The following is a 22,095-nucleotide window of genomic DNA, read 5'->3' on the forward strand; positions in this document are numbered from 1 at the left end:
CGGTGACAAAGGGGGTACTGCTGGAGATGATGGGGCAGGCATCCATCTCTGCTGCCAAATAAAGGACAAGAACCCAATAGAATGTGGATTGTATAGGTCGATTTTCGTTATTAAAAGTGGATGCCAAGATTTTGGCAAAGGTGTTTGCGGTTAGGTAGGCAGGGTGCCTCCCCTCCAGGGTGATTGGGGAGGAGCGGAGCGTGTTTGTGAAGGAAAGACAGTTCTGGTTGAATGTGGTGCTTTCTTTGGCAGGGTGGAGGTGATGATGGCGCTGGATGCAGAGAAGGCATTTGAACGCGCAGAGTGGAGGGATCTGTTTACGGGTTTATTCGCTGCTGTGTATTTCCAATCCGGGTGTGTCGGTGTGGGATATAATGGGGTGGCTTAAGAGATTCAGGGCTTTATCAGGGTATATTTGTGGGGAAAATTTGTGTTTTATAGTGTCTCCTCTGAGTGGGGGGTTGGTGGGGGTGGGGGTGGGATTGCTGTGCCACTTCGGTACTTGTGAGTGCAGATTGCATGGGACTGGGCCCGGCTCCACAGGCTGAACTTTACATGGTTAGTGAGGAGAGTTGAGGAGGATTTGCTGAGGTGGATAGTCCTCCCCTATCATTAGCTGGCCAGGTACAGGCGGTCAAGAAGAATATTTTGCCAAGATTCTTCTTCATGTTCCAGTGTCTGCCGGTCTTTTTACTGAAGTAATTTTTTTATGGGCATGGAAAGGTTGTTTTTGTCATTTATATGGGTATGTAAAGTGGCGAGGAGGACGGTGCTCCAGAGTGGGCGACATTCGGGAGGTTTGGCCCTTCCGAATTTGCTACATTTATTATTGGGCAGTGAACGCTGAGAAGGTGCAGGGTTGGATTAGGGAGCCGGAGATGTCATGGATGAAGTTGGATGCTGGTTTCTGTAAGGGGTTGGGGTTGCGGGCGCTGGCATCGACGCCACTCCCGTTTACCGTAGGGGGATATACAGGAAGCCTGCTGGTGGGGGCCACGTTGAGAATTTAGAGGTAGTTTTAGCAGCACTTTAAATTGGGAGTGGGGTCGAAGATGATGCCGATCCGTGGGAAACATGGGTTTGAGGCTGGGAGGATGGATATGAGGTTTTGGGGTTGGGAGGAATGAGGACTGGCGGAGGTGAAGGATCTGTCTTTAGAAGGTCAATTTGTGACTTTTGAGGAGCTGGAGACGGAGTATGGAGTTTCCCGAGGGGAGGGATTCAGGTATATGCAGGTGCCAGATTTTGTAAAAACAGGTCTGCCTGCTTCCCAGTGGCACTGCCTTCCTCGTGTTCGTGGAGGTGTTGTCAGTGGGGGGCAGGGGAGCTACAGGGAAAGGGGAGGTGGCGTTGTCTCGGCGATTTATGTAAGGATATTGCAGGAGGACAGGGCGTCTCTGAAGGGGGTCAAAGCCAAGTGGGAGGAGGAGTTGGCGAAGGAGCTGGAGGAGGGGTTTTGTTATGAGGCAATTACAATGCGATGAGAGAAGAACTAGCTAAGGTAGACTGGGAGCAAAGACTTCATGGTGAAGCAGTTGAGGAACAGTGGAGAACCTTCCGAGCAATCTTTCACAGTGTTCAGAAAAGGTTCATACTGACAAAAAAGAAAGATGGTAGAAAGGGGAAAAATCGACCGTGGATATCTAAGGAGGTGAGGGAGAGTATCAAATTGAAGGAAAAAAACATACAAAAATTAGGCAAAAATTAGTGGGAGACTAGTGGACTGGGAAGTCTTTAGGGGATAACAGAAAGCTACTAAAAAAGCTATAAAGAAGAGTAAGGTAGACTATGAAAGTAAACTGACTCAGAACATAAAAGCAGATAGTAAAAGCTTCTACAAATATATAAGACAAAAAAGAGTGGCTAAGGTAAATATTGGTCCTTTGGAAGATGAGAAGGGAGATTTAATAATGGGAGACGGGGAAATGGCTGAGGAGCTGAACAGATTTTTTGGGTCAGTCTTCACAGTGGAAGACACAAATAACATGCCAGTGACTGATGGAAATAAAGATATGATAGGCGAGGACCTTGAGATGATTGTAATCACTAAGGAGGCAGTATTGGGCAAGCTAATGGGCTAAAGGTAGACAAGTCTCCTGGCCCTGATGGGATGCATCCCAGAGTGTTAAAAGAGATGGCTAGGGAAATTGTAAACTCACTAGTGATAATTTATCAAAATTCACAAGACTCTCTGGGGTGGTACAAGAGGATTGGAAAGTAGCAAACATGACACCACTGTTTAAAAAAGGAGGTCGGCAGAAAGCGGGCAATTATAGGCCAGTGAGCTTAACTACGGTAGTAGGGAAGATGCTGGAATCTATCATCAAGGAAGAAATAGCGAGGCATCTGGATGGAAATTGTCCCATTGGGCAGACGCAGCATGGGTTCATAAAGGGCAGGTCGTGCCTAACTAATTTAGTGGAATTTTTTGAGGACATTACCAGTGCGGTAGATAACGGGTGGCCAATGGATGTGGTATATCTGGATTTCCAGAAAGCCTTTGACAAGGTGCCACACAAAAGGTTGCTGCATAAGATAAAGATGCATGGCATTAAGGGGAAAGTAGTAGCATGGATAGAGGATTGGTTAATTAATAGAAAGCAAAGAGTGGGGATTAATGGGTGTTTCTCTGGTTGGCAATCAGTAGCTAGTGGTGTCCCTCAGGGATCAGTGTTGGGCCCACAACTGTTCACAATTTACATAGATGATTTGGAGTTGGGGACCTAGTGCAATGTGTCGAAGTTTGCAGACGACACTAAGATGAGTGGTAAAGCAAAAAGTGCAGAGGATACTGGAAGTCTGCAGAGGGATTTGGATAGGCTAAGTGAATGGGCTAGGGTCTGGCAGATGGAATACAATGTTGACAAATGAGGTTATCCATTTTGGTAGGAATAACAGCAAAAGGGATTATTATTTAAATGATAAAATATTAAAACATGCTGCTGTGCAGAGAGACCTGGGTGTGCTAGTGCATGAGTCGCAAAAACTTGGTTTACAGGTGCAACAGGTGATTAAGAAGGCAAATGGAATGTTGTCCTTCATTGCTAGAGGGATGGTGTTTAAGACTAGGGAGGTTATGCTGCAATTGTATAAGGTGTTAGTGAGGCCACACCTGGTGTGTTGTGTTCAGTTTTGGTCTCCTTACTTGAGAAAGGACGTACTGGTACTGGAGTGTGTGCAGAGGAGATTCACTAGGTTGACCCCAGAGCTGAAGGGGTTGGATTACGAGGAGAGGTTGAGTAGACTGGGACTGTACTCGTTGGAATTTAGAAGGATGAGGGGGGATCTTATAGAAACATATAAAATTATGAAGGAAATAGATAGGATAGATGTGGGCAGGTTGTTTCCACTGGCGGGTGAAAGCAGAACTAGGGGGCACAGCCTCAAAATAAGGGGAAGTAGATTTAGGACTGAGTTTAGGAGGAACTTCTTCACCCAAAGGGTTGTGAATCTATGGAATTCCTTGCCCAGTGAAGCAGTAGAGGCTCCTTCATTAAATGTTTTTAAGATAAAGATAGATAGTTTTTTTGAAGAATAAAGGGATTAAGGGTTATGGTGTTCGGGCTGGAAAGTGCAGCTGAGTCCACAAAAGATCAGCCATGATCTCATTGAATGGTAGAGCAGGCTCGAGGGGCCAGATGGCCTACTCCTGCTTCTAGTTCTTATGTTCTTATGAGCCGGTTATTTGAAGTGGTGGAGGAAGTGTGTGAGCGGTGCGGGAAGGGCCCAGCCAATCATGTGCATATGTCCTGGTCCTATCCGAAGCTGGGACGTTTTGGGGGTCATTCTTCAGCACCATGTCGGCGATCTTGCATGCGGACTTGGAGCCAAATCCCCTGGAGGCCATATTTGGGGTGTCGGATTTGCCAGAGTTGCAGACAGGTGCAGGGCAGATGTGTTTGCCTTTGCCTTGTTGATCGCTCGCAGGTGGGTCCTATTGGGGTGAAGGTCAGCTTCTCTACCCTCTGCCTCGATGTGGCTGGAGGATTTAATGAAGTTCCTGCGTTTGGAAAAAGGTGAAATTCGCCTTGAGGGGGATGAGTGAGGGGTTCCACAAGAGATTGGTCTGATTATATTACATTTTGGAGAGCTAAAGGGTCAGGGGAAGAGGGAGGGGTGGGTGGGTTTGTGGGATTGCTTCGGGGTTATTTCCGTAGGAAATGTTGTGTTGTGTGATTATTAAAATTCGAATAAAAATATTTTATTAAAAAGTGTGAAGTAATTTAAGTGAAAGAAGAATGGCAAGAATTCAATTTAAATGGAGAAGTGCTAATGCTAGAAGATGTAGATAAACCGGGCAGCACGATGGCGCAGTGGTAGCACTGCTACTTCAGGGCGCCGAGAACCCGGGTTCGATCCTGGGTTACTGTCTGTGTGGAGTTTGGACATTTGCCCCTTGTATGTGTGGGTCTAACCCCCACAACACAAAGATGTGCAGGGTACGTGGATTGACAATGCTAAATTGCCCCTTGGAAACATTTGAAAAATTCAAATTTAAAAAAAAAAGATGTACATAAACAAGTGCAGAAGTAATTTTAAAAACTACATTTCAGGTGCAAAAGGTATCAAAATGGCTAATAGGCTATTAAAGGTTTGAGGAATCTGCAGAAAAATGGGATTAAAGATGGTACTACTACCATGGTAACCAAAAGGCCTACTTCTGTTTCTGTAACAGCTTGGACTATGTGTTTGATGTACCAAAATCAATCATTTAGTGAATTTAATGGAAGGTATGTGGGTGAGCAATATACTATCTATCTTTTGTTCTTTTGCGCGATTAAGGTATCTTTCAGATATTAATTTATTCTTGGTGATCAGTGATGGATTGCAGAACAGTTATCTAATTTTAATTATTTCCACAATTATTTGCAAAAATCTCAAAAGACTAATAGTTTACAATGATATAAATTCTTGTACAATAAAGTAAATTATTGCGGGCAATAAAAATGTAATGTATACACACAACTGTTTATAAATAAGAGAAAAGCCAATGAAAAGATTTTCAAAAAAATGATAGAAATTCTGATTTTTGTGATTGAAAAGGATGACTGACTCGGGTGGATAGTTTCTCCTCAACCAGCTCCTTTTTTATTTAAAGGTTTATGCATGAAATTATTATTATTTAAAAAAAAAAAAAATTTAGAGTACCCAATTATTATTTTTATAATTAAGGGGCAATTTAGTGCGGCCAATCCACCTAACCTGCACATCTTTGGGTTGTGGGGGTGAAACCCACGCAGACACTGGGAGAATGTGCAAACTCCACATGGACGGACCCAGGGCCAGGATCGAATCTGGATCCTCAGCGCCATAGACAACAGTGCTAACCACCGTGCCAACCTTAAAATAATTTTTTACCACCAATTTGTAAAATATCATTAAAAAATGAAATTAGAACTTTGGAATCCTGTCTCCTTTGCTGCTGAGTGGATTGGGTGGTTCACAGGTAATATGGCATCACAGTATCAAACAGGACTGTGTGCTCCCTGATTATGGGGAAGCCTCCATTCTTTTTGTGATTTGCCACAGTTCAGAGACATAAGTGTCACCTTTAGAATGAAGGTTTATAATATAAAATAGTGACTTTCATGCTGAAAAGTCTCCAAATACCTCCCACAATTATGCACTTTTTAAAATGTACAATGACCATTTAAACATGTAGGTTGAACAACCTTTCTGTGCTAGGAACTAAAAGAATGAGCAGTCAATATTTTTCTTTCTTTTGGTGACAATGGTTCAATAGTACTTTTCCACATGTATTAACTGCAGAATGGAGCAAGCAATATTTTCAGAAACTAAGTGGTGGCCTCCAGTAGCTAGCTGTGATTTTTGACAACAATCGAATTCTGCTTGGGTGACTATCTTTTTGCTGCTGAGAAAACACTGCTAATGAAAGTATTATCACAGCAGTATTCTCGTCTAACTCCATTCCCTCCGCCTGGAAGATAACTTTCTTTGTGTTTTAGGTACGATATCTGTTAGAATGGTTGGATGAAGATCCAGAGGAGGAGGAAGGACTTGTTTTGAAATCCGAATTCTGTCATCCTTTGTGTCAGTGTCCAAAGTGTGAACCGGCACAAAAGGTACGGTTACTTTTTTCTGTAACGTCAATCGCTTAGACTAACTGAGATGTGTGTTTATTATATTTAATTTGGGGAACAAGCTTCTATGCTAAAGTTGCTTGATACTTTTGGATACTTAAAATTATGATAGAAAGGCGGAAACTATTTTAAAATAAATTTAGAGTACCCAATTCATTATTTTTTTCCAGTTAAGGGGCAATTTAGTGTGGCCAATCCACCTAGCCGGCACATCTTTGGGTTGTGGGGGCTAAATCCAAGCAAACACAGGGAGAATGTGCAAACTCCACACGGACAGTGACCCAGAGCCGGGATTGAACTTGGGACCTTGGCGCCGTGAGGCAGCAGTGCTATCCACTGCGCCACCGTGCTGCCCCTGAAACGGGGAAACTTGACGTATTCCAATAATTTTGTCTGATCTATAAATCTCAGTAGATAATTTTCTTTATTTTGATGTAAAATTCACTGCTTTAATAAAGCAGCAGAGTGACTATAATATGCGCTTATGTTGTTCTACAGTTGAGGTACGTAGTACACCATGTTAATTTTAAAAGACTAATGGCTAATTTGATCTCCGTAGAAACTTTCCAGTATTACTTTAAATGGTTTGGGTGTGAATTCTGCCAACCAAGATGGGTTTACCCCGTTACATGTGGCTGCTCTACATGGCCACTTTGACCTGGTCTCACTTCTACTGCGTCATGGTGCTAATGTCAATTTGAAAAATGCCCATAATGCAACCCCGCTCCACCTGGCATGCCAACACAATGACCTCCAGGTAAGAAAAGAGAAAAGCATCATTATTAATATTTAGTATTGCACTTTATTCCTTGCTTCTGTTTCCTGGCATTTAGGTTGCTAGAAAAAATACTAAAAAATGGTTGTACCTTGAAGTACAAGTTCTATCTTCACCTGTCTTTGCTTGGTAAATATCCTTGATGATTATACACCGAGTGCCCCTCAAGGCTGGGAATGTGGGAACTCCCAATGTAGGTAGTCCCTGACATAACGTCCTCTGGCATCCTACTCTTTCCATTTTACTTTTTACAATTCAATCCACTGTCTCTTAGTATATCCATTTGAATACACTGCGGAAAAAGAAACTTCAAAACAGTTGATCAACCATCACTTCTACACTTGGATCAAAATACATAAAGAGCTGTACAATCAGGTTGTGCAGTTGCTGCCCCTCCTATATGACAGATTCACTGTTTTGTATGTACACAATCAAATTTCTATGTTGCTCCTGTTATGGGCGAGGCGTTTTCAGAACCCCACAATGTATCATGGAGTTCAACCAACCTCTCCCTTTAATGGATTTGTTGCTTTTCCTAGCACACGGCTTTTTCCCTAGGTGTGGGATTACAATTATGGACATGTGGGTTTTTAAACACAAAACACTGTTTATTCCATGAACTCAACTTAACATCTTAAATAAACATTGGATCTCTTAACACCCCTTCAACGATAACTCAGAAAATATTGCAACAGTAAATAATTCCTTAAAATGTTCCTTCAAACTTCCAAGAGACTTAACACCTTTAAACAGTATCACATCAGGTTAAAGGATATATATATTTTCTGTAGAATGTCAGAGACTGTCGCAAACTGGCTTTCCACTTTTAAACTGCTCTCAGCAAAACCAGCCAGGCACTTTTTAGCTGCTCTCAGCAAAACCAAACTGCAAAACTTGAAGCTCTCTGGAAACACACAGACACTGCTTTTTAAACTGAAACTAAAAACCTGCAAAACACAGACTGCAAAATGGCTGACCTGAGCTGAGCTCCACCCACTCTATGACATCACTGTTTTCTTAAAGGTACATTGCTTAAACATCCAGTTCTTAAAGGCACTCTCGCATGACACTCCTTATAGAGAAGGTGGTTGGTAACTCTTACAATAATACTGCATTTATTCAAAAAACATTACAGTGGCCTGAATTTTGCAGTAATTTCGAGGGCAAAACTGTCCGTGTTTGTGTAGCACCATCGATCACACACGAGGCAAGACGTAAAGAACTTCAATCGAGGCTTTATTGAGCAGACTTGTTCAGACTCGTTCCCCAGCAGCTCAGTCACAGAATGCAGCTGCGGGGATTAAACCCAGGTTCTTATACCCCGCCTATCTGGGTGGAGCCCAGTAGGCGGCGGATCCAATCGGGATCTAGCATCTGTCCTCCAATGGCTCCTCGGCATTCATGGTGTACCGTATTACCCTTAATACATACCACCACATTCTCCCCTTGTTAAAAAAAAACCCGGCGGGGTGGTGGTAGGGGTTTACAGGGTCGGTACCTTAACTATTGAACTATATACAACCATGCCGCTTTTACTGGGCCACCAAATTATTCACATTTTACCCGATTTGCAGCGTTAACTATTTACAACAATGCCGCTTTACTGGGCCACTGAATTATATACACCTTAAGTCGATTCGATGAGTCGAGATGGTGCTCTGGTTGCCCTTTCCGATCGTCTCAGCCCGGGTGGTGGTGGTGGTGCTGGCTCGGGTCCGGTCGACTCTGGGAGCATCGCGCTGTCCCCTTCAGTTTCCTTACTCCTGGACGGGCCTGGGAGGAGAACCGATCCCCCCGGGAAGGGGGTGGCTGTGGGGTGCACCGGCGGGAGTGAGGGAGAGGTGATTTGTGTTTGCGGTGGGGGGGGAGGGGGAGCTCCGGCGGGCGCCAGGTCCCGCAGAGACCGTGTCCTGTCGGCCGTCTGGGTACGCCACGTAGGCGTACTGTGGGTTTGCGTGGAGTAGATGTACCTTTTCCACCAGCGGGTCTGATTTGTGCGCCCGCACATGTTTCCGGAGCAGGATGGGTCCCGGGCTGCCAGCCAGGTCGGAAGTGACGTTCCAGAAGCGGACCTCCTAGAGAAGACAAGGAGGCGCTCGTGAGGCGTTTGGTTAGTGGTGGTACACAACAGGGACCGGATAGAGTGAAGGGCATCCGGGAGGACTTCCTGCCAGCGGGAAGTTGGGAGACACCTAGACCGTAGGGCCAGTAGGACGGTCTTCCAGACCGTTCCGTTCTCCCTCTCTACCTGCCCGTTCCTCCGGGGGTTGTAGCTGGTCATCCTGCTCGAGGCTATGCCCTTGCTGAGCAGGAATTGACGCAGCTCGTCACTCATGAAGGAGGACCCCCTGTCGCTATGGATGTAGGCGGGGAAACCGAACAGGGTAAAGATGGTGCCGAGGGCTTTAATGACCGTGGCCGCGGTCATGTCGGGGCAGGGGATGGCGAAGGGGAAGCGGGAGTATTCGTCAACGACGTTAAGAAAGTACGTGTTGCGATCGGTGGAGGGGAGGGGGCCTTTGAAGTCCAAACTGAGGCGTTCAAAGGGACGGGAAGCCTTTATCAGGTGCGTTCTATCTGGCCTGAAAAAATGCGGTTTGCATTCTGCGCAGATTTGGCAGTTCCTGGTGACTGTTCGGACGTCCTCGACTGAGTAAGGGAGGTTGCGGGCCTTTATGAAGTGGTAGCAACGAGTGACCCCCGGGTGGCAGAGATCCTCGTGGAGGGCTTGGTGACAGTCCACTTGTGCGTTGGCACAAGTGCCGCGAGATAGGGCATCGGACGGCTCGTTCAGCTTTCCGGGACGGTACAAGATCTCATAATTGTAGGTGGAGAGTTCGATCCTCCACCACAGGATCTTGTCGTTCTTTATCTTGCCCCGCTGTGCATTATCGAACATGAAGGCTACCGACCGTTGGTCAGTGAGGAGAGTGAATCTCCTACCGTCAGGTAATGCCTCCAATGTCGCACAGCTTCCACTATGGCTTGGGCCTCCTTTTCTACTGAGGAGTGGCGAATTTCTGAAGCATGTAGGGTCCGGGAGAAAAAGGCCACGGGTCTGCCTGCTTGGTTGAGCGTGGCCGCCAGAGCTACGTCGGACGCGTCGCTCTCGACTTGGAAGGGGAGGGACTCGTCGATGGCGCGCATCGTGGCCTTTGCGATATCCGTTTTGATGCGGCTGAAGGCCTGGCGGGCCTCTGTCGACAGGGGAAAAGTAGTGGACTGGATTAGTGGGCGGGCCTTGTCTGCGTACTGGGGGACCCACTGGGCGTAATAAGAAAAGAAGCCCAGGCAGCGTTTCAGGGCTTTGGTACAGTGGGGGAGAGGGAACTCCATGAGGGGGCGCATGCGTTCGGGGTCGGGGCCTATCACTCCATTACGCACTACGGAGCCAAGGATGGCTAGACGGTCGGTGCTAAACACGCATTTTTCCTCGTTGTAGGTGAGGTTGAGGGTGTTAGCGGTCTGGAGGAATTTGCAGAGGTTGGCGTCGTGGTACTGCTGGTCGTGGCCGCAGATGGTGACGTTGTCGAGGTACGGGAACGTGGCCCGTAAACCGTGCTGGTCGACCATTCGGTCCATCTCCCGTTGGAAGACCAAGACTCCGTTCATGACGCCGAATGGAACCCTTAAGAAGTGGTATAGCCGCCCGTCTGTTTCGAAGGCAGTGTACTTGCGGTCACCGGGGCGAATGGGGAGCTGGTGGTAGGCGGACTTAAGGTCCACGGTTGAGAAGACCTTGTACTGTGCAATCCGATTGACCATGTCGGATATGCGGGGAAGAGGGTACGCATCTAGCTGCGTGTACCTGTTGATGGTCTGACTGTAGTCTACGACCATCCTTTGCTTCTCCCCTGTCTTCACTACTACCACCTGAGCTCTCCAGGGACTATTGCTGGCCTGGATTATGCCTTCCTGCAGCAGCTGCTGGACTTCGGACCTGATAAACGTCCGGTCCTGGGTGCTGTACCGTCTGCTCCTAGTGGCGACGGGTTTGCAATACGGGGTGAGGTTCGCAAACAGGGAGGGCGGTTCGACCTTGAGTGTCGCGAGGCCGCAGGTAGTCAGTGGGGGTATAGGGCCGCCAAATTTGAATGTTAAGCTCTGGAGGTTGCATTGGAAGTCCAACCCAAGGAGGGTGGGAGCGCAGAGGTGGGGAAGGACGTACAGCCGGTAATTTTTGAACTCTCTCCCCTGCACAGTTAGGTTTGCGATGCAGAACCCTTTGATTTCAACGGAGCGGGACCCCGCCGTCAGGAACATTTTTTGGGTGTTTGGCCGAATTACAAGGGAACAGCATCTTAACCGTGTCCGGGTGAATTAAACTCTCCGTGCTCACCGAGTCGATCAAACACGGCGTCTCGTGCCCGTTCACCAGCACCTTTGTCGTTGTCGTCTGGAGCGTCCGGGGCTGCGACTGGTCGAGGGTCACCGATGCCAAACGTGGTTGGTGTATCAGATCGTTGTCTTCAGGCAGTGTGGAGCCGTCCACGCTGGGGTCCTTGCCTATCAGCCAAGATGGCGGCGTCCATGGATCACATGCGGTCGGGGGTGGACAAAGTGGCCGCTCCCATGGATCGCACACGGCCCGTGGGTAGGAAGATGGCGGCGCCCGTCCTCCCATTGTGGTGCCCGGGGTCCAAAATGGCGGCGCCCGTTGGCCGCCCGTGGGTCGCTGGGGGGGGTTGAGCCCGTGGTCCCATTTGTTCCCCGGAGATAGCGACGACCCCACGGGACTGGCACACCGCTGCGTAGTGCCCCTTTTTACCACAGCTTTTGCAGGTGGCCGAGCGGGACGGGCAGCGCTGGCGGGGGTGTTTTGGCTGCCCGCAAAAGTAGCAGCGGGGCCCCCCCCCCGGGTGGTCTGGGATTCTGGCTGCGCACGCTTGCGGAGGGGTTGGGGTTGCCGGGGGGGTCGGTCGCGGCGGGGGTTCATGGAGCCCAAGGGGCTGCAGCGCGGCCGGGGGCATACGCGAGGGCGTTTTGGGAGGCCACGTCGAGGGAGGCTGCAAGGGCCCGTACCTCTGTGAGTCCGAGAGAGTCTTTCTCTAAAAGTCTCTGGCGAATTTGCGATGATGCCAAACCTGCTACGTAAGCGTCTCTGATCAGGAGGTCCGTATGTTCGTTCACCGTAACCGCTGGGCAGTTGCAGTTTCGTCCCAGGATCGTTAGAGCATTGAAGAAATCGTCTAGCGATTCCCCGGGGATTTGTCGTCTCGTCGCGAGCTGGTAGCGTGCGTAGACCTGGTTGATGGGCTTAATGTAGATCTCCTTCAGCAAGTTGAGCGCCGCTGGGAATACTTCCGCGTCCTCGATGAATGAGTAGATTTCGGGACTCACCCTGGAATGCAGGACCTGCATCTTCTGGTCTTCTGTTGGTCTGCCGGGCGCCGTTCGGAGGTATCCCTCAAAGCACGGCAGCCAGTGTTTAAACGCCGATGTTGCGTTAGCTGCGTGGGGGCCGATTCGCAGGCACTCCGGGGTGATCCGGAGCTCCATATTCCTTTTTAAGTCTGCTCAATAAATTGTAGCACCATCGATCACACACGAGGCGAGACGTAGAGAACTTCAATCGAGGCTTTATTGAGCAGACTTGTTCAGACTCGTTCCCCAGCAGCTCAGTCACAGAATGCAGCTGCGGGGATTAAACCCAGGTTCTTATACCCCGCCTATCTAGGTGGAGCCCAGTAGGCGTCGGATCCAATCGGGATCCAGCATCTGTCCTCCAATGGCTCCTCTGCATTCATGGTGTACCGTATTACTCTTAATACATACCACCACAGTTTGGTGTTATCATTTCTCTGAAACTGACAATATGCGTGGATCCCAGAAGTTACTGTTAGTATTTCTGTGCTTCCCAGTATGATGAGCTGTAGAAATTCCTCCAGAAATCATGTAGAAATCACTGAACTGATAACTTTCCCTTTTACACGATTCGTCTCGCTTTAAAAACCCTTGGAAAGGTTCCACCTTGTTGAGACCAGACCAGCGTCTGGAAGGGGTGGTTTGAGCCAGGTATTTCATTCGAGTTTCGATAGTAAGGCCCGGTGGGTGGCAATTTTTATTAACAAACAGGACTGTTGTTTGGCGGACAAGGTGGTGATGGATCAGGGTGGTGGGTATTTGATGATCACTGGGTTACTGGCAGGCAAGCTGGTGATACTGGTAAATATAAGGAAGCTGTTGGCCTCCTTTACCGGACCTGGACACACACCAGTTGATTCTGGGAGGAGATTTAAATTGTATGTTAGACCTGCGACTTGACCGTTCTGAACCAAAGTCATTCCCTCAACGCTTAGACAGGCACCAATTTCCTTCTACTGAAAAGGATAAGGATCCCGTGGAGTGTGGGTTATACCGTCCTAACCCATTGCTTAATCTAGACGCTAGGTTATTGGCTATGGTGTTGGTGCGGAGGTTGGAAACCTATCTTCCTGGGGTGATAGATGAAGATCGAACAGGATTTGTTACGGGTCGGCAATTTCTTCTAATGTGCGGCGATTGTTAAAGGTAGTTCTTACCACCCCCGTCATTTTCAGGTTGTCAGGCCTGCTGCAACAAGGATCAGTGCTTAGACCTCGGCCATTTACAATCAATGACTTAAATGAGGCGACGGAATATCCACGTTCATTGCCCTTGGAAAGTTAAGTAGGAAAGTAACATTTTAAAAACAAAAAAAAAGGAAGTAAGTTGTAAGGAGGTGGCAAAGGATTTATAGACAAATAGATGGGCAAGAAGTTGGCAGATGGCAAACTATGTGAGAAAATATGAAATTACCCACTTTGTTAGGAAGGGTGATAAAACCAAATATTTTTTAAATGGTGAAAGACTAGTAAATGTTGGTGTTGAGAGAGAATTTGGGTGTCCTTGTATATGAAACACTAATTTAGCATGCAAATACAGTAAGCATATATACATACATAGATACATAGAAGATAGGAGCAGGAGGAGTCTTTTTTGCCCTTCGAGCTTGCTCCGCCGTTCATCACGATCGTGGCTGATCATCCAACTCAATAGCTAATCCTGCTTTCTCCCCATAGCCTTTGATCCTCAAGTGCTATATCTAGCCGTCTCTTGAATATATTCAATGTTTTAACATCAACTACTTTCTGTGGTAATTAATTCCACAGGCTCACCACTCTTGGATGAAGAAATGTTTCCTTATATCTATCCGAAATGGTTTACCCTGAATCCTCAGTCTGTGACCCCTGGTTCTGGACACACCCATCATTGGTAACATCTTCCCTGCATCTAATCTGTCTAGTCCCGTTAAAATTTTATAAGACTCTATGAGATCCCTCCTCATTATTCTGAACTCCAGCGAGAACAATCCCAACCTAGTCAATCTCTCCTCGTATGACAGTCCCGCCATCCCTGGAATCAGTCTGGTAAAACTTCGCTGCACTCCCTCGAGAGCAAGAACATCCTTTCTCAGAGAAGGAGACCAAAACTGCACACAGTACTCCAGGCCTCACCAAGGCCCTGTATAATTGCAGCAACACATCCCTGCTTCTATACTCTAAACCTCTCGCAATGAAGGCCAACATACCATTAGCCTCCTTTACTGCCTGCTGCACCTGCATGCTTACCTTCAGCGACTGATGCACAAGGACACCCAGGTACCGCTGCATACTCCCCTCTCCCAATTTACAACTTCTGGTAGTAATCTGCGTTCCTGTTTTTGCTTCCAAAGTGAATAACCTCACACTTATCCAAATTATATACTGCATCTGCCATTGATTTGCCCACTCACCCAACCTGTCCAGATCATACTGTAGGATCCTTGCATCCTCGTCACAATTCACCCTCTCACCTAACTAGGTATCATCTGCAAACTTTGAAATGTTACATTTTGTTCCCTCATCCAAATCATTAATATATATTGTGGATACCTGGGGTCCCAGCACCGATCCCTGTGGTACCCCACTAGTTACTGCCTGCCAATTTGAAAAGGACCCATTAATCCCTACTCTTTGTTTCCTCTCTGCCAACCAGTTTTCTATCCACCTCAATACATTTCCCCAATCCCATGTGCTTTAATTTTGCACAATAATCTCTTATGCTGGACTTTGTCAAACGCCTTCTGAAAGTCCAAATATACCACATCGACTGGCTCCCTCTTGTCAACTGTAGTGGTTACATCTTCAAAGAATTCCAACAGATTTGTCAAGCATGGTTTTCCCTTCAGAAATCCATGCTGACTCTGACTGATCCTGCCACTGCTTTCTAAATGTTCCGCTATAAAGCCCTTGATAATGGATTCAAGCATTTCCCCACTACCGATGTTAGGCTTTCTGGTCTATAATTCTCTGCTTTCTCTCTACCTCCCTTTTTGAATATTGGAGTGACGTGAGCTACCCTCCAATCTGCAGGGTCAGTTGCAGAGTCTATAGAATTCCGGAAGATGACCACCAATGCATCCACTATTTCCAGAGCCACCTCCTTAAACACTCTGGGAAGCAGATTCTCAGGCCCTGGGGATTTATCCGCCTTCAATCCCATCAATTTTCCCAGCACCATTTCTCTACTAATGTTGATCTCCTTCTGTTCTTCACTCTCACTAAACCTTTCATTCTCCAACATTTCTGGTATCTGATTTGTGTCCTCTTTTGTGAAGACAGAACCAAAGTATGTATTGAATTGCTCAGCCATTTCTTTGTCCCTTATTATACATTCCCCTGTTTCTACCTACATTTCTCTTTACCAATCTCTTTCTCGTCACATATCTATAGGAACTCTTAGTATCAGTCTTTATGTTCCCTGCAAGCTTCCTTTCGTACTGTACTTACCCCTTCTTAATCAAGCCCTTCGTCCTTCTTTGCTGAATTCTAAACTGCTCCCAATCCTCAGACCTATTATTTTTCTTGGCCAATCTGTAAGCAATTAGGAAGACGAACTGTATGTTGGCCTTTATTACAAGGGAGTTGAAGTACAAGAGTAAAGTGGTTTTGTTACTACTGTGCAAAGTTTTAGTGAGACTAAATCTGGAGTACTGTACACTGTTTGTTCTCTGTATGTAAATAAAGATCAACTTGCTTTGAGGTAGTGCAGGAAAGGTTCACTTGTTTGATTCCTATGGTGGAATTGAATTGGATGGGTTTTTACATGAAGTTTGGAAGAATGAGATTTGATCTTACTGAAACATATTAAATTCTGAGATGGCTTAGCAAGTTAGGTGTTGAGATGCTGTATTCCTTGCCTGAAGACCTTTGCAGCAGGGGTCATTGTTTCTGGTTAAGGGTCAGCAATTCTAGACTTGTGTGGATAAAGCTTTTTGTTGGTCCAGAGAAGAGCATGCATCAATTTCTGGGAATGTTCTTTGAATGGCTTTGAGCGGTCTTTTTTAAGGATTTGCATTTGTTTTACTTATTCACTGAATGTGAATGTCGCTGGTAAGGCTACATTTATTACTCCTCCATAATCATCCTTAAGAAGGTGGTAGTGAAGCATTGCATGCAGTCCCTGTGGTGAAAGTACTCCCACACTGCTGTTGGTCAAGTAGAGATGGGGAAGATTTCTGAGATGTGTAAGGGACTGATGGAGTGGGAGGGAGCCCTGATAGGGGAGGTCAAGAGAAAGTGGGAAAAATAGCTGGGTGGGGAGTTGGAGGCCGGATTATGGGAGGGCGCCCTGTGGTGTGTCAATGCATCCTCGTGGTGTGTCAATGCATCCTCGTTGTGTGCCAGACCTGGCCTCATGCAATTCAAGGTGGTCCACAGGGTGCACATGACGGTGGCCGGATGCGCAGGTTCATCGAAGGGTGGAGGATTGGTGTGGATGCCGTGCAGGGGGTCTTACGAACCATGTCCATATGTTTTGGGCATGTCCGAGGCTGAGTGGTTTCAGGCATGGGTTTGCTGATGTCATGTCAAAGGCATTAAAAGTGAGGATGGTACCGAGTCCAGAGATCTTTGGTGTGTTGGAAGATCCGAGAGGCCAATGTCCTGTACTTTGCCTCCCTGGTGGCCTGGAGACTGATCCTATTAGACTGGAGGGACTCGGAACTCCCGAAGTCGGAGGTATGGGTTAGCGACATGGCGGGGCTTCTCAGACTCGAGACAATTAAATGTGCCTTGAGCAGATCGCTGCAGGGGTTTGCCCGTAGGTGGCAGCCATTCAGCTACTTCTTTGAGAAAAACTCAGCTGTCGGTGGGCGGGTGGGGGGGGGCAGAGAAAGGAGGCATGAGGGGCAGAGTAAGGTCAGGAAAACCAGTGGAAAGGGGGGCTGAGGAAGGGAAGGAGGTCCTGTTTGTGTAAGCCATGTTGGCTGGGGTTTGTTACTGGGTGGGTGTGTTGGCTATATTGTTTTGTTCTTGTTGAAACCTGATGATCAACATTGTTAAAATTATAAATGCCTTAATAAAATATTTTCTAAAATAAAATCTAACTGAAAGTTTGTTAGATGACCATTTACCAGGATGTCAGCATTTCAAAATGCAAGTTGTATTCTCCGATGTTATGCCAGAAGCATGGCTGTATGTCTTCAGGGCTTTCAGTGTCAATCTTATAGATTACCTTTTGTGTTGACTGGGTGGTGCTGGGGTTTTGACTTGCACAGCTTGCCAAAATGTCCCTGCCGGTTACAGTGGAAGCATTGGGCAATGTCTCTGGGGTGCTTTTCACCACAGCACTGGCAAGATCACTCTGTTGGGCAGTTCCGAATTGCTTTCCTTGACTTGGATGGTTTGCGTATTTCTGTGACCTGGTAAAGTGGACTGAGGATTAGATTCTGCCCCAAGTCGTACTCTCTTCCCCCCAAGGATGGTCTTGTGTTGTTCATGTAACTCAGGTAGCTGGATTACCTTGTCGAGGATAAGATATCTTGTAGGAGGTTAGAGAGTGAATCATTTTGCAACACCCACCACGATTTTGTCTCTGATGTGCTCAGACTTTAAATCGGCATATTGATATCCCGCTGCCAGTCTGCACTGATTATTTCATGAAGGAATCGACCAATTCACTGGAGAGTTGGATTCTCTTATTAAATTTGGCTCTCTCCAATATTTTATTGGATCTCGGGTTGAAATAAACCCTGAAGGATTTTAAAACATCATCAAATTTGGCAGATGACTCATTTACAGCTTGTCGTGCAATGATGTCTGCAATTGGCCCAATTGAGTAAAGATGTGTATTGACTTGTTCTGCTTCTGATTCCTGTGGCAATGCTGTATCTATTTAATTTATTTTCCAATCAAGAGGCAATTATTAGTGTGGCCAGTCCACCTACCCTGCACATCTTTGAGTTGTGGGGTGAGACCAATGCAGACACTGGGAGAATGTGCAAACCACACCGGCAGTAACCCAGGGCTGGGATTGAACCCTCGTCTTTGACACCGTGAGGCAGCAGTGGTAACCACTGCTCCACCATGCCGCCCTGCAGTGCTGTATCTTAAAGACCTTTTCCTTCAAAGACTCTGAGACTGGTTTGCACCATGAGTGAATCCTTTCGGAGCTGGAAGTGTTGTATTGTGATTTTTCAAATTGTGGGTACAGCTTTTAAGGGATTACAGTCTTCCAAGATGGCATTTCCGTTCACTGCTGTACAGGGTTAAAGGCAAGATTCTTGGAAGTGTGGAGAACAGAGGGATCTTGGGGTCCACGTATATAGATCCCTCAAAGTTGCCACCCAGGTTGATGGGGTTGTTAAGAAGGCGTATGGTGTGTTGGCTTTCATTAACAGGGGGATTGAGTTTAAGAGGTGTGAGGTTTTTTTGCAGCTTTATAAAACCGTGGTTAGACCACGCTTGGAATATTGTGTCCAGCTCTGGTCGCCTCATTATAGGAAGGATGTGGATGGTTTGGAGAGGGTGCAGAGGAGATTTACCAGGATGCTGCCTGGACTGCAGGGCATGTCTTATGAAGAAAGGTTGAGGGAGGTAGGGCTTTTCTCACTGGAGTGAAGAACAACGAGAGGTGACATGATAGAGGTGTACAAGGTGATGAGAAGGATGGATAGAGTGGACAGCCAGAGACTTTTCCCCAGGGCGGAAATGGCTGTCACGAGGGAGGCATCATTTTAAGGTGAATGGAGGAAGTTACAGGGAAGATGTCAGAGGTCGATTCTTTACACAGAGAGTGGTGGGGGCGTGGAATTCACTGCCAGCGAAGGTGGAGTCAGAGTCATTAGGGACATTTAAGCAATGGACAGCAGTAAATTGAAGGGGTGTAGGATAGGTTGGTCTTGGATTAGGATAAATGGTCGGCACAACATCGTGGGCCGAAGGGCTTGTACTGTGCTGTACTGTTCTCTGTTCTAATGGATTGTCCAATGCTTGCCAGTTTTTGTCGTGCTTTTCAAAATATCAGCAACAACTCCTGCCTGAAGAAGAAGAGTCCGCCATGGCTTTGTGCGTCGGTTGACTGCTGACTTATATTAATCAGTGGTAAAACGTTGTGAGTTGGGACATGTAGAAGAGAACCACAGGCTTGCTGTTCAGCAAATCAGACAGTCTCTTGGTACCCAAAGTGGACAAAATATATATTTTTTTCTTTGCTGAACTCTGGAGCCACCTGTTAAGATTCCTGAGTCAGGGATTGCGATTAACGACCGGTTTCTTTCAAATGGCGCCTCTGATGGGGGTTTCTCAGGACTGGCTAACCTGGAATTTAAGCAATTGTCTCAGCCTTGCAGGCTGTGAGCTCTGTTTCCTGAAACTGGACTTCCAAGGGCAATTCAATGGAGTCTTCTGCTGAAGTAAAAACTTCTATCTTTTTGCTTCCACGCTCTTCCATCTCTGGAGCTTTTTCCTTCCAGTGAATTTTCTCTGCACCTGTAGCTTCAGTTGGGAGTTTGTTTCAGTTCAGAATTCATTGAGGTGTCTTTTTCTTCGTTTTCCATGATGTGGAGAACAGTCGGGGAACACTTCAGCAGTCAAGGGCATTCAGCCTCTGATCTCCGGGTAAGCGTTCTCCAAGGCGGCCTGCAGGACGCGCGACAACACAGAATCGTCGAGCAGAAACTTATAGCCAAGTTCCGCACACATGAGTGCGGCCTCAACCGGGACCTGGGATTCATGTCGCATTACATTCATCCCCCACCATCTGGCCTGCAAAATCCTACCAACTGTCCTGGCTTGACACAATTCACACCTCTTTAACCTGGGGTTACCCCATCTCTGGATCTGTAAAGATTTAATCACCTGCTAATGCTCTCATTCCAAGCATTGTCTGGCATCTTTGAATCTGTCTATATATATGTTTCTGGAACATACCTCTTCATTCACCTGAGGAAGGAGCAGCGCTCCGAAAGCTAGTGACATCGAAACAAACCTGTTGGACTTTAACCTGGTGTTGTAAGACTTCTTACTGATCTTAGTTTTCCAGCATTCTTGTGGGGATGAGGGTTTTTGAACCAGACACAGTCACCATAAAGAATCCTGCCTTGGATGCCATAGTCTTGAGTAGATTAACAGCAAGTCTTTATTAACCACTCATAACTATAAAAGTACATACAGCAGAGGGTAAGGCATGGATCTGACTCCATCCTAGATCTTTACCCATCTCTGTTCATTTCTAGACTAACCCTGGTTTGCCTTCTTACATTATTGCATGGGTAATACTGTACTCAGTGCCACATTAACCCTGTATGTGCCAGACCCAAGTATGACAGCAGAAACGTTAGATAGATTATCAAGACTTGTTCATATTTTTATACAGCCAACTTGAAGTGAAATTGACATAAAGATGATTCACTTTTAATTATTAATTCAAAGCAATTTGTAGATTTTCTCTTTTTCTGATGTGCTGAATATCTGTTGATTTACTGCTAGTGGAGAATGCACCTGGTCATGGTTGAATAAGGTAGTGCATCATCTTTGAAAACAGTTATGCTGCCTGCAGAGGAAATTTTGTATCTTTCAAGATAAGCCCATGTTTATGCATCCCATCAGATCAGATAAGTTAAATAGAGTGCACTTTACAAGAAATTGAAGACTGTCTGTCTGTGGAAGGAATAGGATAAAAGGCTGTTCCATACGTTAGCAGTCCATATTTTCACTCATAATTTTTCTGTCCTGTTTGAAATTAAGTTTAATAGTTTATCTGTAGCCACAAGCAAGGTGCTCTCTTTTTTTTTTTGGAGTTTGTGAGTGATCTATTTAAGTGCACAACCCCTTTTAGGTTATCATGAATGTATGGCCACACAAAGAAAATGTAAAGGGACCGACTTGTTCATGGTCTGCATGGGAACGTTTAGGTTGTGGCACAGTCACCCAGCTGGGTAGGAAATTTAGCCACAGGCAAGTAGTCATCTAACTGTACGGTGGCGGCACAATGGTTAGCGCCAGGGACTGGGTTCAATTAGGGGCTTGGATAACTCTCTGTGTGGAGTTTGCATATTCTCCCCATGTCTGCGTGGGTTTCCTCCGGGTGCCCCGGTTTCCTCCCACTATCCAGAACGTGCAATTTAGGTGGATTGACCGTGATCGATGTTAAGGGATAGGTTGGGGGAGTGGGCCCAGGCAGAGTCTTCTTTCAGAGGGTTGGTGTGGACCAGATGGGCTAAATGGCCTCCTTCTGCACTCTAGGGATTCTATGAAACTGGTGTCAGCCTTGGGTAAGCAGCAGCTGACTCAGAAAGTTGTGCCCCACTCCAGGCATAAGAACCATAATCTCGGCGCTCACTTCAGTGCGTTGCTTGGGGAGCACTACCCTGTCAGAGGTGCAGTCTTTCAGATGAGATGATAAACCAAGGCTATCTCTTGGGGGAACTTAAATGATAGCAAGACATTCTTCGAAGAGGAGTACAGAAATTCTTCCCATGTCCTGGCCTAGATTTATTCCTTAACCAATACACAAGATAGGTGATCCGGTTGTTTATTTCATTACAATTTACAAAACCTTACTGTGTGAAAATTGGTTGTCATGATTCTGACATTACAGCAGTGATTACAAATCAAAAGTACTTAATTGTCTGCCAAACACTTGTCCTGACATGTCCTGAGGCCATGAAAGGCACTATATACGTGTTTCTCCTTTTTGATTGACTGCAAACTATTTGATTTATTTTGGAAGAGACATTAAGTACTGAGTTCATTAATAAGATATTGCATCTTTTAGCTTAACAAATCTGTATAATTATTGATTAACAATCTGCTTTACTCCTGGTATTTGTATATGTAATTCTTTCAAAATAACTAAAAATCTAAATTTAATTCACCAGAAATATCTAACGTAAGATATAAATGTTCTTAGACCTTTTCAATAATACTCCAGATATGT

At 46.2% G+C, this 22,095-nt stretch overlaps 1 protein-coding gene across 7 annotated transcripts in view; it reads left to right on the forward strand.

Moving 5' to 3' along the window:
* Positions 1-22,095, forward strand: part of ankrd27 (ankyrin repeat domain 27 (VPS9 domain)) — a 115,385-nt gene that overhangs the window by 73,841 nt on the left and 19,449 nt on the right. For 6 of the 7 annotated variants that reach the window (XR_011949452.1, XR_011949451.1, XR_011949453.1 and 3 more), the window contains exons 22-23: positions 5,967-6,083; positions 6,661-6,858. Coding sequence is in view for 4 of the 7 variants with exons in the window: in XM_072518105.1 (XP_072374206.1) it covers positions 5,967-6,083; positions 6,661-6,858 (315 nt within the window). In the remaining 3 variants the exon portion in view is untranslated. The remainder of the gene's footprint in view (positions 1-5,966; positions 6,084-6,660; positions 6,859-22,095) is intronic. The other variant, XM_072518108.1, reaches the window with a different exon arrangement.

Source organism: Scyliorhinus torazame, chromosome 10 (assembly GCF_047496885.1).
Source record: "Scyliorhinus torazame isolate Kashiwa2021f chromosome 10, sScyTor2.1, whole genome shotgun sequence".
NCBI classification, from domain to species: Eukaryota; Metazoa; Chordata; class Chondrichthyes; order Carcharhiniformes; family Scyliorhinidae; genus Scyliorhinus; species Scyliorhinus torazame.